The 13,961-nt window shown below is 45.9% G+C and overlaps 1 protein-coding gene across 2 annotated transcripts; it reads left to right on the top strand.

Moving 5' to 3' along the window:
• Positions 1-3,738: 3,738 nt before the first annotated feature.
• On the top strand, positions 3,739-13,129 carry LOC138745352 (ice nucleation protein-like). 2 transcript variants are annotated; one of them, XM_069902334.1, is made up of 2 exons: positions 3,739-4,041; positions 9,751-13,129. In XM_069902334.1, the coding sequence occupies exon 2, from the start codon at positions 9,867-9,869 to the stop codon at positions 11,313-11,315; it is 1,449 nt and encodes a 482-aa protein (XP_069758435.1). In that variant the 5' UTR covers positions 3,739-4,041; positions 9,751-9,866; the 3' UTR covers positions 11,316-13,129. The 2 variants fall into 2 exon arrangements, with proteins under 2 accessions (XP_069758435.1, XP_069758434.1); XM_069902333.1 differs by lacking the exon at positions 3,739-4,041 and adding an exon at positions 7,826-8,121.
• The last annotated feature ends 832 nt before the right edge of the window (positions 13,130-13,961 follow it).

The raw sequence follows: 13,961 nt of genomic DNA, 5'->3' as shown, positions 1-13,961 counted from the left end.
ACTTTTTGTGAAGATACCTTTCATATCTTGTCAGGTTCAGAATCAGGATTTATTGTCAAGAACATGTCCTAATATTTGGTGATTTGGGGCAGCAGGATGGAGCAAACATTCATCTTATAACCATCGTTCAGAACTACTCTTAAAAATAAAGTTAACAGTGCACAAAAAAGCAAGGCTGTGTCTTTGGCTCATTGATTTTACAGGATCTGGTGGCATCAGGGAAGAAACTGACATTGTGGCATTGACCTCTATTCCTCAGACTCCAGTACCTTATCCAATGATAGTAGAGTGAGGAAGTTATGGTCTGGATAGTGGAGGTTTTCCATGATAGAGACTTTTATTTTAAGACAGCATGTCATGTATAGATTCTGACTGGAGTGAATTCTAGTGCCTGTGATGTTACAGGGAGAGCTAAAAACCCTCTCGAAATTATGATTTTCCTGAGATATGGCACCTCCAAGCCAGGCAGTGATGCAACCTACCAGAATGATCTGCATAGTACACCTGTGGAGGTTAAGGTGTGTCTTCATTGCGATAATGAATCTCCTCAGGCACATCACACAATAGAGCCAATGGTGAGGCTTTTTTGTGAAAGCATCACCATGGACGCTCCATGACAGATCCTCAGAGTTTTAATGCTTAGGAATTTGACGTTCGTGAACATCTGCACTCCTGAGACCTCCATGAAGACTGGGTCGTGTTTTTTTGACTTCCTGCAGAATCCAAAATCTTGTCCTTTGTTTTGTTGACATTGAGTGAAAAGTTTGATTTGTTAGCATTCAACCAGCTGATCTATGTCCTTCCTTCTTCGCTTCATCATTGCCATTTATTGTTTGCTGACAATTGTGGTGTCATCCGCCAAGATGTCGATAGCAATGGAATTATTGCTCACCACACACAGTCATGGGTTTACAGAGAGTAGAGCAGGGGGCTAAGCACACATCCTTGGACTGCGCCTGTGTTGATGATCAGTGGGGAAGAGCCCTTGTTTCCAATTCATCCTGACTGTGGTCTTCCAATGAGAATGTCAAAGATCCAATTGCAGAGTAAGGTACAGAGGGATAGAGTTAGTTGATTTTTGACCAGAACTGAGGAAACAATGGTATTGAAGGACGTCCTGATGTTGATAACTCATCCAAAATTGCTCCTTTTGGATCAACAGAGACAACCTAAATGAATTGAACTATGAATTAACCACATGTCGTCTCTTTTGCCTCCCTTGTTGCTCGACGTTCAATATTGATGAGTTAGAAAGATGCTGTTGCCCCTAAAAACACTCAATTCCTCTGTGATATGGTGGCAGGCCTAACTTTGAATTAATCAGATGTTCTTCCACAGATTCACATTTAAACATTCTGTGTCCATGGGCACCTTTAATTCAACATTTTTGTAACATTTAATCACTGGGACCTTGCTTTATATGTTTGTTTTCTTTAATGGGAGAGAAATTTTATGTACTCACAAAAGAACTTCAGAAGGGAAGGTGAAGGAATTTGGAGTATCGTATACTCTTTAAATCATGTTCTATTAGACATATGTTATAATTGTTTAAATGTTTATCACTTTATTTCTGTTTGTTATGATATAATGGTTAGACATGATCAATTATTTTTATAATTTGTATTTTATCTGAATCTTCCTTTTTATGTATTACCATTGATTAATGGCTTCTGTTTGTGTCCTGTTTCTTAAAGGCCACTGAAAACATTTTAAAAGAGAGCCTCATGCCTTTGAAGCAATGGGCCTCCTGCCGGGTACCGGATATGAAAGGGGCCACCAGCCGGATGTGGAATGGGCCTCCTGCCAGATGCCGGATGTGGTATAGTCCTCCTGCCGGATGTGGAATGGGCCTCCATCCGGATGCCGGATGTGAAATGGGCCTCCTGCCGGATGTGGAATGGGACTCCTGCCGGATGCTGGATGTGGAATAGTCCTCCTGCCGGATGTGGAAAGAGCCTCAATCTGGATGCCGGATGTGCAGTGTGCCTCCTGCTGGGAAGGTAATTGTTTACATATTTTTTGGTCTCTTGCACCTATTTCCACTTTTTGTGAAGATACCTTTCATATCTTGTCAGGTTCAGAATCAGGATTTATTGTCAAGAACATGTCCTAATATTTGGTGATTTGGGGCAGCAGGATGGAGCAAACATTCATCTTATAACCATCGTTCAGAACTACTCTTAAAAATAAAGTTAACAGTGCACAAAAAAGCAAGGCTGTGTCTTTGGCTCATTGATTATACAGGATCTGGTGGCATCAGGGAAGAAACTGACATTGTGGCATTGACCTCTATTCCTCAGGCTCCAGTACCTTATCCAATGATAGTAGAGTGAGGAAGTTATGGTCTGGATGGTGGAGGTTTTCCATGATAGAGACTTTTATTTTAAGACAGCATGTCATGTATAGATTCTGACTGGAGTGAATTCTAGTGCCTGTGATGTTACAGGGAGAGATAAAAACCCTCTCGAAATTATGATTTTCCTGAGATATGGCACCTCCAGACCAGGCAGTGATGCAACCTACCAGAATGATCTGCATAGTACACCTGTGGAAGTTAAGGAGTGTCTTCATTGCGATAATGAATCTCCTCAGGCACATCACACGGTATAGCCAATGGTGAGGTTTTTTTGTGAAAGCATCACGATTGAGGTTCCATGACAGATCCTCAGAGTTTTAATGCTTAGGAATTTGACATTCGTGAACATCTGCACTCCTGAGACCTCCATGAAGACTGGGTCGTGTTCTTTTGACTTCCTGCAGAATCCAAAATCTTGTCCTTTGTTTTTTTGACATTGAGTGAAAAGTTTGATTTGTTAGCATTCAACCAGCTGATCTATGTCCTTCCTTCCTCGCTTCATCATTGCCATTTATTGTTTGCTGACAATTGTAGTGTCATCCGCCAACATGTTGATAGCAATGGAATTATGGCTCACCACACACAGTCATGGGTTTACAGAGAGTAGAGCAGGGGGCTAAGCACACATCCTTGGACTGCGCCTGTGTTGATGATCAGTGGGGAAGAGCCCTTGTTTCCAATTCATCCTGACTGTGGTCTTCCAATGAGAATGTCAAAGATCCAATTGCAGAGTAAAGAACAGAGGGATAGAGTTAGTTGATTTTTGACCAGAACTGAGGAAACAATGGTATTGAAGGACGACCGGATGTTGATAACTCATCCAAAATTGCTCCTTTTGGATCAACAGAGACAACCTAAATGAATTGAAGTATGAATTAACCACATGTCGTCTCTTTTGCCTCCCTTGTTGCTCGACGTTCAATATTGATGAGTTAGAAAGATGCTGTTGCCCCTAAAAACACTCAATTCCTCTGTGATATGGTGGCAGGCCTAACTTTGAATTAATCAGATGTTCTTCCACAGATTCACATTTAAACATTCTGTGTCCATGGGCACCTTTAATTCAACATTTTTGTAACATTTAATCACTGGGACCTTGCTTTATATGTTTGTTTTCTTTAATGGTAGAGAAATTTTATGTACTCACAAAAGAACTTCAGAAGGGAAGGTGAAGGAATTTGGAGTATCGTATACTCTTTAAATCATGTTCTATTAGACATATGTTATAATTGTTTAAATGTTTATCACTTTATTTCTGTTTGTTATGATATAATGGTTAGACATGATCAATTATTTTTATAATTTGTATTTTATCTGAATCTTCCTTTTTATGTATTACCATTGATTAATGGCTTCTGTTTGTTTCCTGTTTCTTAAAGGCCACTGAAAATATTTTAAAAGAGAGCCTCATGCCTTTGAAGCAATGGGCCTCCTGCCGGGTACCGGATATGAAAGGGGCCACCAGCCGGATGTGGAATGGGCCTCCTGCCAGATGCCGGATGTGGTATAGTCCTCCTGCCGGATGTGGAATGGGCCTCCATCCGGATGCCGGATGTGAAATGGGCCTCCTGCCGGATGTGGAATGGGACTCCTGCCGGATGCTGGATGTGGAATAGTCCTCCTGCCGGATGTGGAAAGAGCCTCAATCTGGATGCTGGATGTGCAGTGTGCCTCCTGCTGGGAAGGTAATTGTTTACATATTTTTTGGTCTCATGCACCTATTTCCACTTTTTGTGAAGATACCTTTCATATCTTGTCAGGTTCAGAATCAGGATTTATTGTCAAGAACATGTCCTAATATTTGGTGATTTGGGGCAGCAGGATGGAGCAAACATTCATCTTATAACCATCGTTCAGAACTACTCTTAAAAATAAAGTTAACAGTGCACAAAAAAGTAAGGCTGTGTCTTCGGCTCATTGATTATACAGGATCTGGTGGCATCAGGGAAGAAACTGACATTGTGGCATTGACCTCTATTCCTCAGGCTCCAGTACCTTATCCAATGATAGTAGAGTGAGGAAGTTATGGTCTGGATGGTGGAGGTTTTCCATGATAGAGACTTTTATTTTAAGACAGCATGTCATGTATAGATTCTGACTGGAGTGAATTCTAGTGCCTGTGATGTTACAGGGAGAGATAAAAACCCTCTCGAAATTATGATTTTCCTGAGATATGGCACATCCAAGCCAGGCAGTGATGCAACCTACCAGAATGATCTGCATAGTACACCTGTGGAGGTTAAGGTGTGTCTTCATTGCGATAATGAATCTCAGGCACATCACACAATAGAGCCAATGGTGAGGCTTTTTTGTGAAAGCATCACCATGGAGGCTCCATGACAGATCCTCAGAGTTTAATGCTTAGGAATTTGACGTTCGTGAACATCTGTACTCCTGAGACCTCCATGAAGACTGGGTCGTGTTCTTTTGACTTCCTGCAGAATCCAAAATCTTGTCCTTTGTTTTGTTGACATTGAGTGAAAAGTTTGATTTGTTAGCATTCAACCAGCTGATCTATGTCCTTCCTTCTTCGCTTCATCATTGCCATTTATTGTTTGCTCACAATTGTGGTGTCATCCGCCAACATGTCGATAGCAATGGAATTATGGCTCACCACACACAGTCATGGATTTACAGAGAGTAGAGCTGGGGGCTAAGCACACATCCTTGGACTGCGCCTGTGTTGATGATCAGTGGGGAAGAGCCCTTGTTTCCAATTCATCCTGACTGTGGTCTTCCAATGAGAATGTCAAAGATCCAATTGCAGAGTGCGGTACAGAGGGATAGAGTTAGTTGATTTTTGACCAGAACTGAGGAAACAATGGTATTGAAGGACGTCCTGATGTTGATAACTCATCCAAAATTGCTCCTTTTGGATCAACAGAGACAACCTAAATGAATTGAACTATGAATTAACCACATGTCGTCTCTTTTGCCTCCCTTGTTGCTCGACGTTCAATATTGATGAGTTGGAAAGATGCTGTTGCCCCTAAAAACACTCAATTCCTCTGTGATATGGTGGCAGCCCTAACTTTGAATTAATCAGATGTTTTTCCACAGATTCACATTTAAAATTCTGTGTCCATGGGCACCTTTATTTCAACATTTTTGTAACATTTAATCACTGGGACCTTGCTTTATATGTTTGTGTTTCTTTAATGGTAGTGAAATTTTATGTACTCACTAAAGAACTTCAGAAGGGAAGGGGAAGGAATTTGGAGTATCGTATACTCTTTAAATCATGTTCTATTAGACATATGTTATAATTGTTTAAATGTTTATCACTTTATTTCTGTTTGTTATGATATAATGTTTAGACATGATCAATTTATTTTTATAATTTGTATTTTATCTGAATCTTCCTTTTTATGTATTACCATTGATTAATGGCTTCTGTTTGTTTCCTGTTTCTTAAAGGCCACTGAAAATATTTTAAAAGAGAGCCTCATGCCTTTGAAGCAATGGGCCTCCTGCCGGGTACGGGATATGAAATGGGCCACCAGCCGGATGTGGAAAGGGCTTCCTGCCAGATGCCGGATGTGGCTTAGTCCTCCTGCCGGATGTGGAATGGGCCTCCATGCGGATGCCGGATGTGAAATGGGCCTCCTGCCGGATGTGGAATGGGACTCCTGCCGGATGCTGGATGTGGAATAGTCCTCCTGCCGGATGTGGAAAGAGCCTCAATCCGGATGCCGGATGTGCAGTGTGCCTCCTGCTGGGAAGGTAATTGTTTACATATTTTTTGGTCTCATGCACCTATTTTCACTTTTTGTGAAGATACCTTTCATATCTTGTCAGGTTCAGAATCAGGATTTATTGTCAAGAAGATGTCCTAATATTTGGTGATTTGGGGCAGCAGGATGGAGCAAACATTCATCTTATAACCATCGTTCAGAACTACTCTTAAGAATAAAGTTAACAGTGCACAAAAAAGCAAGGCTGTGTCTTTGGCTCATTGATTATGCAGGATCTGGTGGCATCAGGGAAGAAACTGACATTGTGGCATTGACCTCTATTCCTCAGGCTCCAGTACCTTATCCAATGATAGTAGAGTGAGGAAGTTATGATCTGGATGGTGGAGGTTTTCCATGATAGAGACTTTTATTTTAAGACAGCATGTCATGTATAGATTCTGACTGGAGTGAATTCTAGTGCCTGTGATGTTACAGGGAGAGATAAAAACCCTCTCGAAATTATGATTTTCCTGAGATATGGCACCTCCAGACCAGGCAGTGATGCAACCTACCAGAATGATCTGCATAGTACACCTGTGGAGGTTAAGGAGTGTCTTCATTGCGATAATGAATCTCCTCAGGCACATCACACAGTATAGCCAATGGTGAGGTTTTTTTGTGAAAGCATCACGATGGAGGTTCCATGACAGATCCTCAGAGTTTTAATGCTTAGGAATTTGACATTCGCGAACATCTGCACTCCTGAGACCTCCATGAAGACTGGGTCGTGTTCTTTTGACTTCCTGCAGAATCCAAAATCTTATCCATTGTTTTGTTGACATTGAGTGAAAAGTTTGATTTGTTAGCATTCAATCAGCTGATCTATGTCCTTCCTTCTTCGCTTCATCATTGCCATTTATTGTTTGCTGACAATTGTAGTGTCATCCGCCAACATGTTGATAGCAATGGAATTATGGCTCACCACACACAGTCATGGGTTTACAGAGAGTAGAGCAGGGGGCTAAGCACACATCCTTGGACTGCGCCTGCGTTGATGATCAGTGGGGAAGAGACCTTGTTTCCAATTCGTCCTGACTGTAGTCTTCCAATGAGAATGTCAAAGATCCAATTGCAGAGTGAGGTACAGAGGGATAGAGTTAGTTGCTTTTTGACCAGCACTGAGGGAACAATGGTATTGAAGGATGTCCTGAAGTGGATAACTAATCTAATATTGCTCCTTTTGGATCAACAGAGACAACCTAAATGAATTGAACTATGAATTAACCACATGTCATCTCTTTTGCCTCCCTTGTTGATCGACGTTCAATATTGATGGGTTGGAAAGATGCTGTTGCCCCTAAAATCACTCAATTACGCTGTAATATGGTGGCAGGCCTTACTTAGAATTAATCAGATGTTCTTCCACAGATTCACATTTAAACATTCTGTGTCCATGGGCACCTTTAATTCAACATTTTTTTAACATTTAATCACTGGGACCTTGCTTTATATGTTTGTGTTTCTTTAATGATATTGAAATATTATGTACTCACTAAAGAACTTCAGAAGGGAAGGGGAATGAAATTGGAGTATCGTATACTCTTTAAATCATGTTCTATTAGACATATGTTATAATTGTTTAAATGTTTATCACTTTATTTCTGTTTGTTATGATATAATGGTTAGACATGATCAATTATTTTTATAATTTGTATTTTATCTGAATCTTCCTTTTTATGTATAACCATTGATTAATGGCTTCTGTTTGTTTCCTGTTTCTTAAAGGCCACTAAAAATATTTTAAAAGAGAGCCTCATGCCTTTGAAGCAATGGGCCTCCTGCCGGGTACCGGATATGAAAGGGGCCACCAGCCGGATGTGGAATGGGCCTCCTGCCAGATGCTGGATGTGGTATAGTCCTCCTGCCGGATGTGGAATGGGCCTCCATCCGGATGCCGGATGTGAAATGGGCCTCCTGCCGGATGTGGAATGGGACTCCTGCCGGATGCTGGATGTGGAATAGTCCTCCTGCCGGATGTGGAAAGAGCCTCAATCCAGATGCCGGATGTGCAGTGTGCCTCCTGCTGGGAAGGTAATTGTTTACATATTTTTTGGTCTCATGCACCTATTTCCACTTTTTGTGAAGATACCTTTCATATCTTGTCAGGTTCAGAATCAGGATTTATTGTCAAGAACATGTCCTAATATTTGGTGATTTGGGGCAGCAGGATGGAGAAAACATTCATCTTATAACCATCGTTCAGAACTAGACTTAAAAATAAAGTTAACAGTGCACAAAAAAGCAAGGCTGTGTCTTTGGCTCATTGATTATACAGGATCTGGTGGCATCAGGGAAGAAACTGACATTGTGGCATTGACCTCTATTCCTCAGGCTCCAGTACCTTATCCAATGATAGTAGAGTGAGGAATTTATGGTCTGGGTGGTGGAGGTTTTCCATGATAGAGACTTTTATTTTAAGACAGCATGTCATGTATAGATTCTGACTGGAGTGAATTCTGGTGCCTGTGATGTTACAGGGAGAGATAAACCCCCTCTCGAAATTATGATTTTCCTGAGATATGGCACCTCCAGACCAGGCAGTGATGCAACCTACCAGAATGATCTGCATAGTACACCTGTGGAGGTTAAGGTGTGTCTTCATTGCGATAATGAATCTCCTCAGGCATATCACACAGTATAACCAATAGCCCTTTTTTTGAATGCATCACCATGGAGACTCCATGACAGATCCTCAGAATTTTAATGCTTAGGAATTTGACATTCGTGAAAATCTGCAGCCTCCTTTGTTTATTTGGTGTTGCTTCTGGTATATGTGAGTTGGTCATTTCCCCAGTTGTCCCTTCCTCCTGCTTGATGTGGAATCCTCCAAATCCCAGATGCCGGATGTGGAATGTTTCTGCTGCAAGATGCCGGATGTGGAATGGTCGGCCTGCCAGATGTGGAATAGTCCACCTTTCAGATGCCGAACGTGGAATGTTCCTGCTGCTAGATGCCAGATGTGGAATAGCTTTGCTGCCATATGCCAGATGTGGGATGGTCCTCCTGCCAGATGCCAGATGTGGAATTGTCCGCCTACCAGTTGCCAGATGTGGAATGGTCCGCCTGCCAGGTGCCGGATGTGGGATGGTCTGCCTGCGAGATGTGGAATGGTCTGCCTGCTAGATGTGGAATGGTCCACCTGCCAGGTGCCAGGTGTGGATAGTCCATCTCCCAGATGCCAGATGAGGATTGGTCAGGTGCCTGTTGTGGGATGGTCTGTCTGACAGGTGCCGGATTTGGACTGCGCCTCCTGGCGGATGTCAGCTGTGTAATAGTCCTTCTGGATGTGGAAAGGGCCTGCTAAAGGAAAAGATACTTTGGGGAATCTCCGATGTTCTTCTACCTTGATCACATTTAATCTATCTCTGCTTATGGGCTCCTTTTATTCAATATTTTCGTAATTTATGAGATCACGAGAAACTTGCTTTATTATTTTGTGTTTTACTTTAATGGTAGTGAAATGATTTGTACTTACCCGAGAAGTTCAGAAGGTGAGAGGATAGAATTTGTCGTATTATATAATTTTGTGACTTTTTACAATTCGCCATGTTATAATTGTTGAAGTAATTTACAACCTTGTTGTCATTGGACTGTTATGATATTGTGTTTATATAATAGTTTGATTTCTCTTCTCTAAGTCTTTCTTCTTTCTGTTTCCAGGTGCTCAATCATTTATCCAACATCCTGTGGACCAGACACTTTCAGAATTTGGAATTTTTTAGAATGTAAAATAATAATATCAGTGGTATTTATAAGTACAGTTAAGCTGTTTTTAAATGATCAAAAACAAAGGCACGTCCCAACTAGAAATGCCACTGCACAGGGTGGGGTTACAGTGGCCCTGGGTAGTGGGGTTACAGTGGCTCTGGGTAGTGGGGGTTACGGTGGCTCTGGGTAGTGGGGTTACGGCGGCTCAGGGTAGTAGGGTTACGACGGCTCTGGGTAGTGGGGTTACGGCGGCTCTGGGTAATGGGGTTACGGCGGCTCTGGGTAGTGGGGTTACGGCGGCTCTGGGTAGTGGGGTTACGGCGGCTCTGGGTAGTGGGGTTACGGCGGCTCTGTGTAGTGGGGATATGGCGGCTCTGGGTAGTGGGGTTACGGCGGCTCTGGGTAGTGTGGTTACGGCGGCTCTGGGTAGTCGGGTTGAGGCGGCTCTGGCTAGTGGGATTACGGCGGCTCTGGCTAGTGGGGTTACGGTGGCTCTGGGTCGTGGGGTTACGGCGGCTCTGGGTCGTGGGGTTACGGCGGCTCTGGATCGTGGGGTCACTGTGGCTCTGGGTCATGAGGTTATGGCGGCTCTCAGTCGTGGGGTTACGGTGGCTCTGGGTCATGGGGTTACGGCGGCTCTGGGTCGTGGGATTATGGCGGCTCAGGGTTGTGGGTTTACGGCGGCTCTGGGTCGTGGGGTTATGGCGGCTCTGGGTCGTGGGGTTACGGCGGCTCTGGGTCGTGGGGTTACGGCGGCTCTGAGTCGTGGGGTTACGGTGGCTCTGGGTCGTGGGGTTACGTCGGCTCTGGCTAGTGGGGTTACGGCGGCTCTGGGTCGTGGGGTTACGGCGGCTCTGGATCGTGGGGTCACTGTGGCTCTGGGTCATGAGGTTATGGCGGCTCTCAGTCGTGGGGTTACGGTGGCTCTGGGTCATGGGGTTACGGCGGCTCTGGGTCGTGGGATTATGGCGGCTCAGGGTTGTGGGGTTACGGCGGCTCTGGGTAGAGGGGTTACGGCGACTCTGGGTAGTGGGGTTACGGAGGCTCTGGGTAGTTGGGTAAGGGCGGCTCTGGGTTGTGGGGTTACGGCGGCTCTGGGTATTGGGGTTACGGCGGCTCTAGGTCGTGGGGTTATGGCGGCTCTGGGTAGTGGGGTTACGGCGGCTCTGGATCATGGGGTCACAGTGGCTCTGGGTCATGAGGTTATGGCGGTTCTCAGTCGTGGGGTTACGGTGGCTCTGGCTCGTGGGGTTACGGCGGCTCTGGGTCGTGGGGTTATGGCAGCTCAGGGTTGTGGGGTTACGGTGGCTCTGGGTAATGGGGTTACGGCGTTTCTGGGTAGTGGGGTTACGGCGGCTCTGGGTAGTGGGGTTACAGTGGCTCTGGGTAGTGGGGTTATGGCGGCTCTGTGTAATGGGTTACGGCAGCTCTGGGTAGTGGGGCTATGGCGTCTCTGGGTCATGGGGCTACGGCGGCTCTGGGTCATTTGGTTAAGGCAGCTCTGGGTCGTGGGGTGACGGCGCCACTGGGTGGTGGAGCTACGGCGCCTCAGGGTGGTGGGGTTACGGCAGCTCAGGTTAGTGGGGTTATGGCGGCTCTGGGGAGTGGGGTTATGGTGGCTCTGGGTAGTGGGGTTATGGTGTCTCAGGGTCGTGGGGTTACAGTGGCACTCGGTAGTGGGGTTACGGTGGCTCTGGGCCATGGGGGTTACGGTGGCTCTGGGATGTGGGATTACGGTGGCTCTGGGTCGTGGTGTTTCGGTGGCTCTGTGTAGTGTGATTAAGGTGGCTCTGGGTAGTGGGGTTACAGTGGCTCTGGGTAGTGAGGGTTACGGTGGCTCTGGTTAGTGGGGTTACGGTGGCTCTGGGTCGTGGGCTTACGGTGGCTCTGGGTTGTCGGGTTACAGTGTCTCTGGGTTGTGGGGTTATGGCGGCTATGAGTGGTGGGTTTACGACACCTCTCGGTGGTAGGGTTATGGCGGCTCTGGTTAGTGGGTTTACGGCGGCTCTGGGTCGTGGGGGTTACGGTGGCTCTGGGTCGTGGGATTTTGGTGGATCTGGGTCGTAGGGTTACAGTGGCTCTGGTTAGGGGGATTAAGGTGTCTCTGAGTAGTGGGGTTACGGTGGCTCTGGGTAGTCGGGCTACGGTGACCCTGGGTAGTGGGGTTACGGTGGCTCTGGTAGTGGGGGTTACGGTGCCTCTGGATAGTGGGGTTACGGTGGCTCTGGGTCATGGGGTTACAGTGGCTCTGGGACGTGGGGTTACGGTGGCTCTGGGTAGTGGGGTTACGGTGGCTCTGGGTAGTGGGGTTACGGCGGCTCTGGATTGTGGAGTTACGGCGGCTCTGGGTCGTGGAGTTACGGTGGCTCTGGGTAGTTGGATTACGGTGGCTCTGGGTAGTGTGGGTACGGTGGCTCTGGGTAGTTTGGTTACGGTGGCTCTGGGTAGTCAGGTCACGATGACTCTGGGCAGTCGGGTTATTGTGGCTCCGGGTAGTGGGGTTACGGTGGCTCTGGAGAGTGGGTTTACGGTTGCTCTGGGTGGTGGGGTTATGGTGGGTCTGGGTAGTGGGGTTATGGTGGCTAGGGTAGTGGGGTTACGGTGGCTCTGGGTAGTGGGGTTATGTTGGCGCTGGGTAGTGGGGATTACTGTGGCTTTGGTTAGTGGGGTTACGATGGCTCTGGATAGTGGGGTTATGGTGGCTCTGTTTAGTGGGGTTAAGGTGATTCTGGGTAGTTTGGATATGGTGGGTCTGTGTAGTGGCGTTATGGTAGCTCTGGGTAGTGGGGTTATGGTGGCTCAGGGTGGTGGGGTTGCGGCGGCTCTGGATGGTGGGGTTATGGCGTGGTGGGGTTACGGTACCTCTGGGTGGCGGTGTTATGGCGGTCTGGGTCATGGGGTTAAGGCAGCTGTGAGTAGTGGGGTTACGTTGGCTCTGGGTCGTGGGGTTACGGTGGCTCTGGGTAGTGGGGTTACGGCACCTCTCGGTGGTAGGGTTATGGCGGCTCTGGTTAGTGGGTTTACGGCGGCTCTGGGTGGCGGTGTTATGGCGGCTCTGGGTAGTGGGGTTAAGGCAGCTGTGGGTAGTGGGGTTACGTTGGCTCTGGGTAGTTGGCTTACGGGACTCATTTAAGGACTCTTATGTTTAGACTTTAACGATTTTTTTCAAATGTATTGTACACTTTGTTTACAGTTCTTCATGTGTTTACATGTATATGTTGTGTACAGTTTTTTAGACCTCCAATAAGTGGTATTTGTGTCTGTCCAGAGGAAAAATGAATCTCTGAGTTTTTATGTGTGTACTTGACAATAAATCGGAATCAATATGGCACCATTTGTTCCCAGTTGTTCTTTATTTGTTTAGCTGCGTAGGTTGAGTTGGTTCTTTTTGGCATGACCAAGAAGTGGTAACTCTGCCTCGCCTACAGGAACAAGAATCTCAGGGTTGAATGTGACGTCATGCACTGAACTCTGACAGTCAATCTGTAGTTGGGCCAAAGGGCCTGTTTCTAAGCTGGGAAACTTTATGACTCTGTGAAAAGATCTGAGTGGCGGGAAATAATTTTTTTCAGGGAATGCCACAGTAAAGTCTGGAAATTCAAACTGCGTTTAATTGTAATGATTCAGCAAAAATATGAGGAGAATTAGGATCAGTTGTTGGGAGAGAACAGGGAAGCAGAGCTCAAGTCCCCTCCTTTCCTGTCACAAGGAAATACAAGACCACGAGAGAAGGTCCCACGGACATTGAGCCATGTACACGGTGCACAGGCTTTGTTGGGAAGAGTTGGAGCTGAAGCAGGGGCCCTCAGCAAAGCCACATCTGTCCCCATCTTTATCACCATCCTGACTGGGACTGTTGGAACCCTCCTTATTTGCTCAACAGCATTGAACACAGAACATTGCAGCACAGACCGGCCGTTCAGTCCACAATGTTGTGCTGACCGACGTAAACCGACTCCATAACGATCTAACCTACCTTACATCCGTCACCCTTTATTATCCTTACATCCATCTGCCTGTCAAAGAGTCTTCAATGTCCCGGTTGTCCCAGCCTCGATCACCACCCTCGCCAATACATTCCAGGCAGCACCACTCTCTGTGTGGACAAATGAAAGAGTCAGATCTCTCTCACATTTCCAAGAGTTAAGATTCAATTTATTGCC

Source organism: Narcine bancroftii, chromosome 11 (genome assembly GCF_036971445.1).
Source record: "Narcine bancroftii isolate sNarBan1 chromosome 11, sNarBan1.hap1, whole genome shotgun sequence".
NCBI lineage: Eukaryota > Metazoa > Chordata > Chondrichthyes > Torpediniformes > Narcinidae > Narcine > Narcine bancroftii.
Note: the sequence above shows the minus strand (reverse complement) of the source record. Positions and strands in the feature narration are given on the sequence as shown.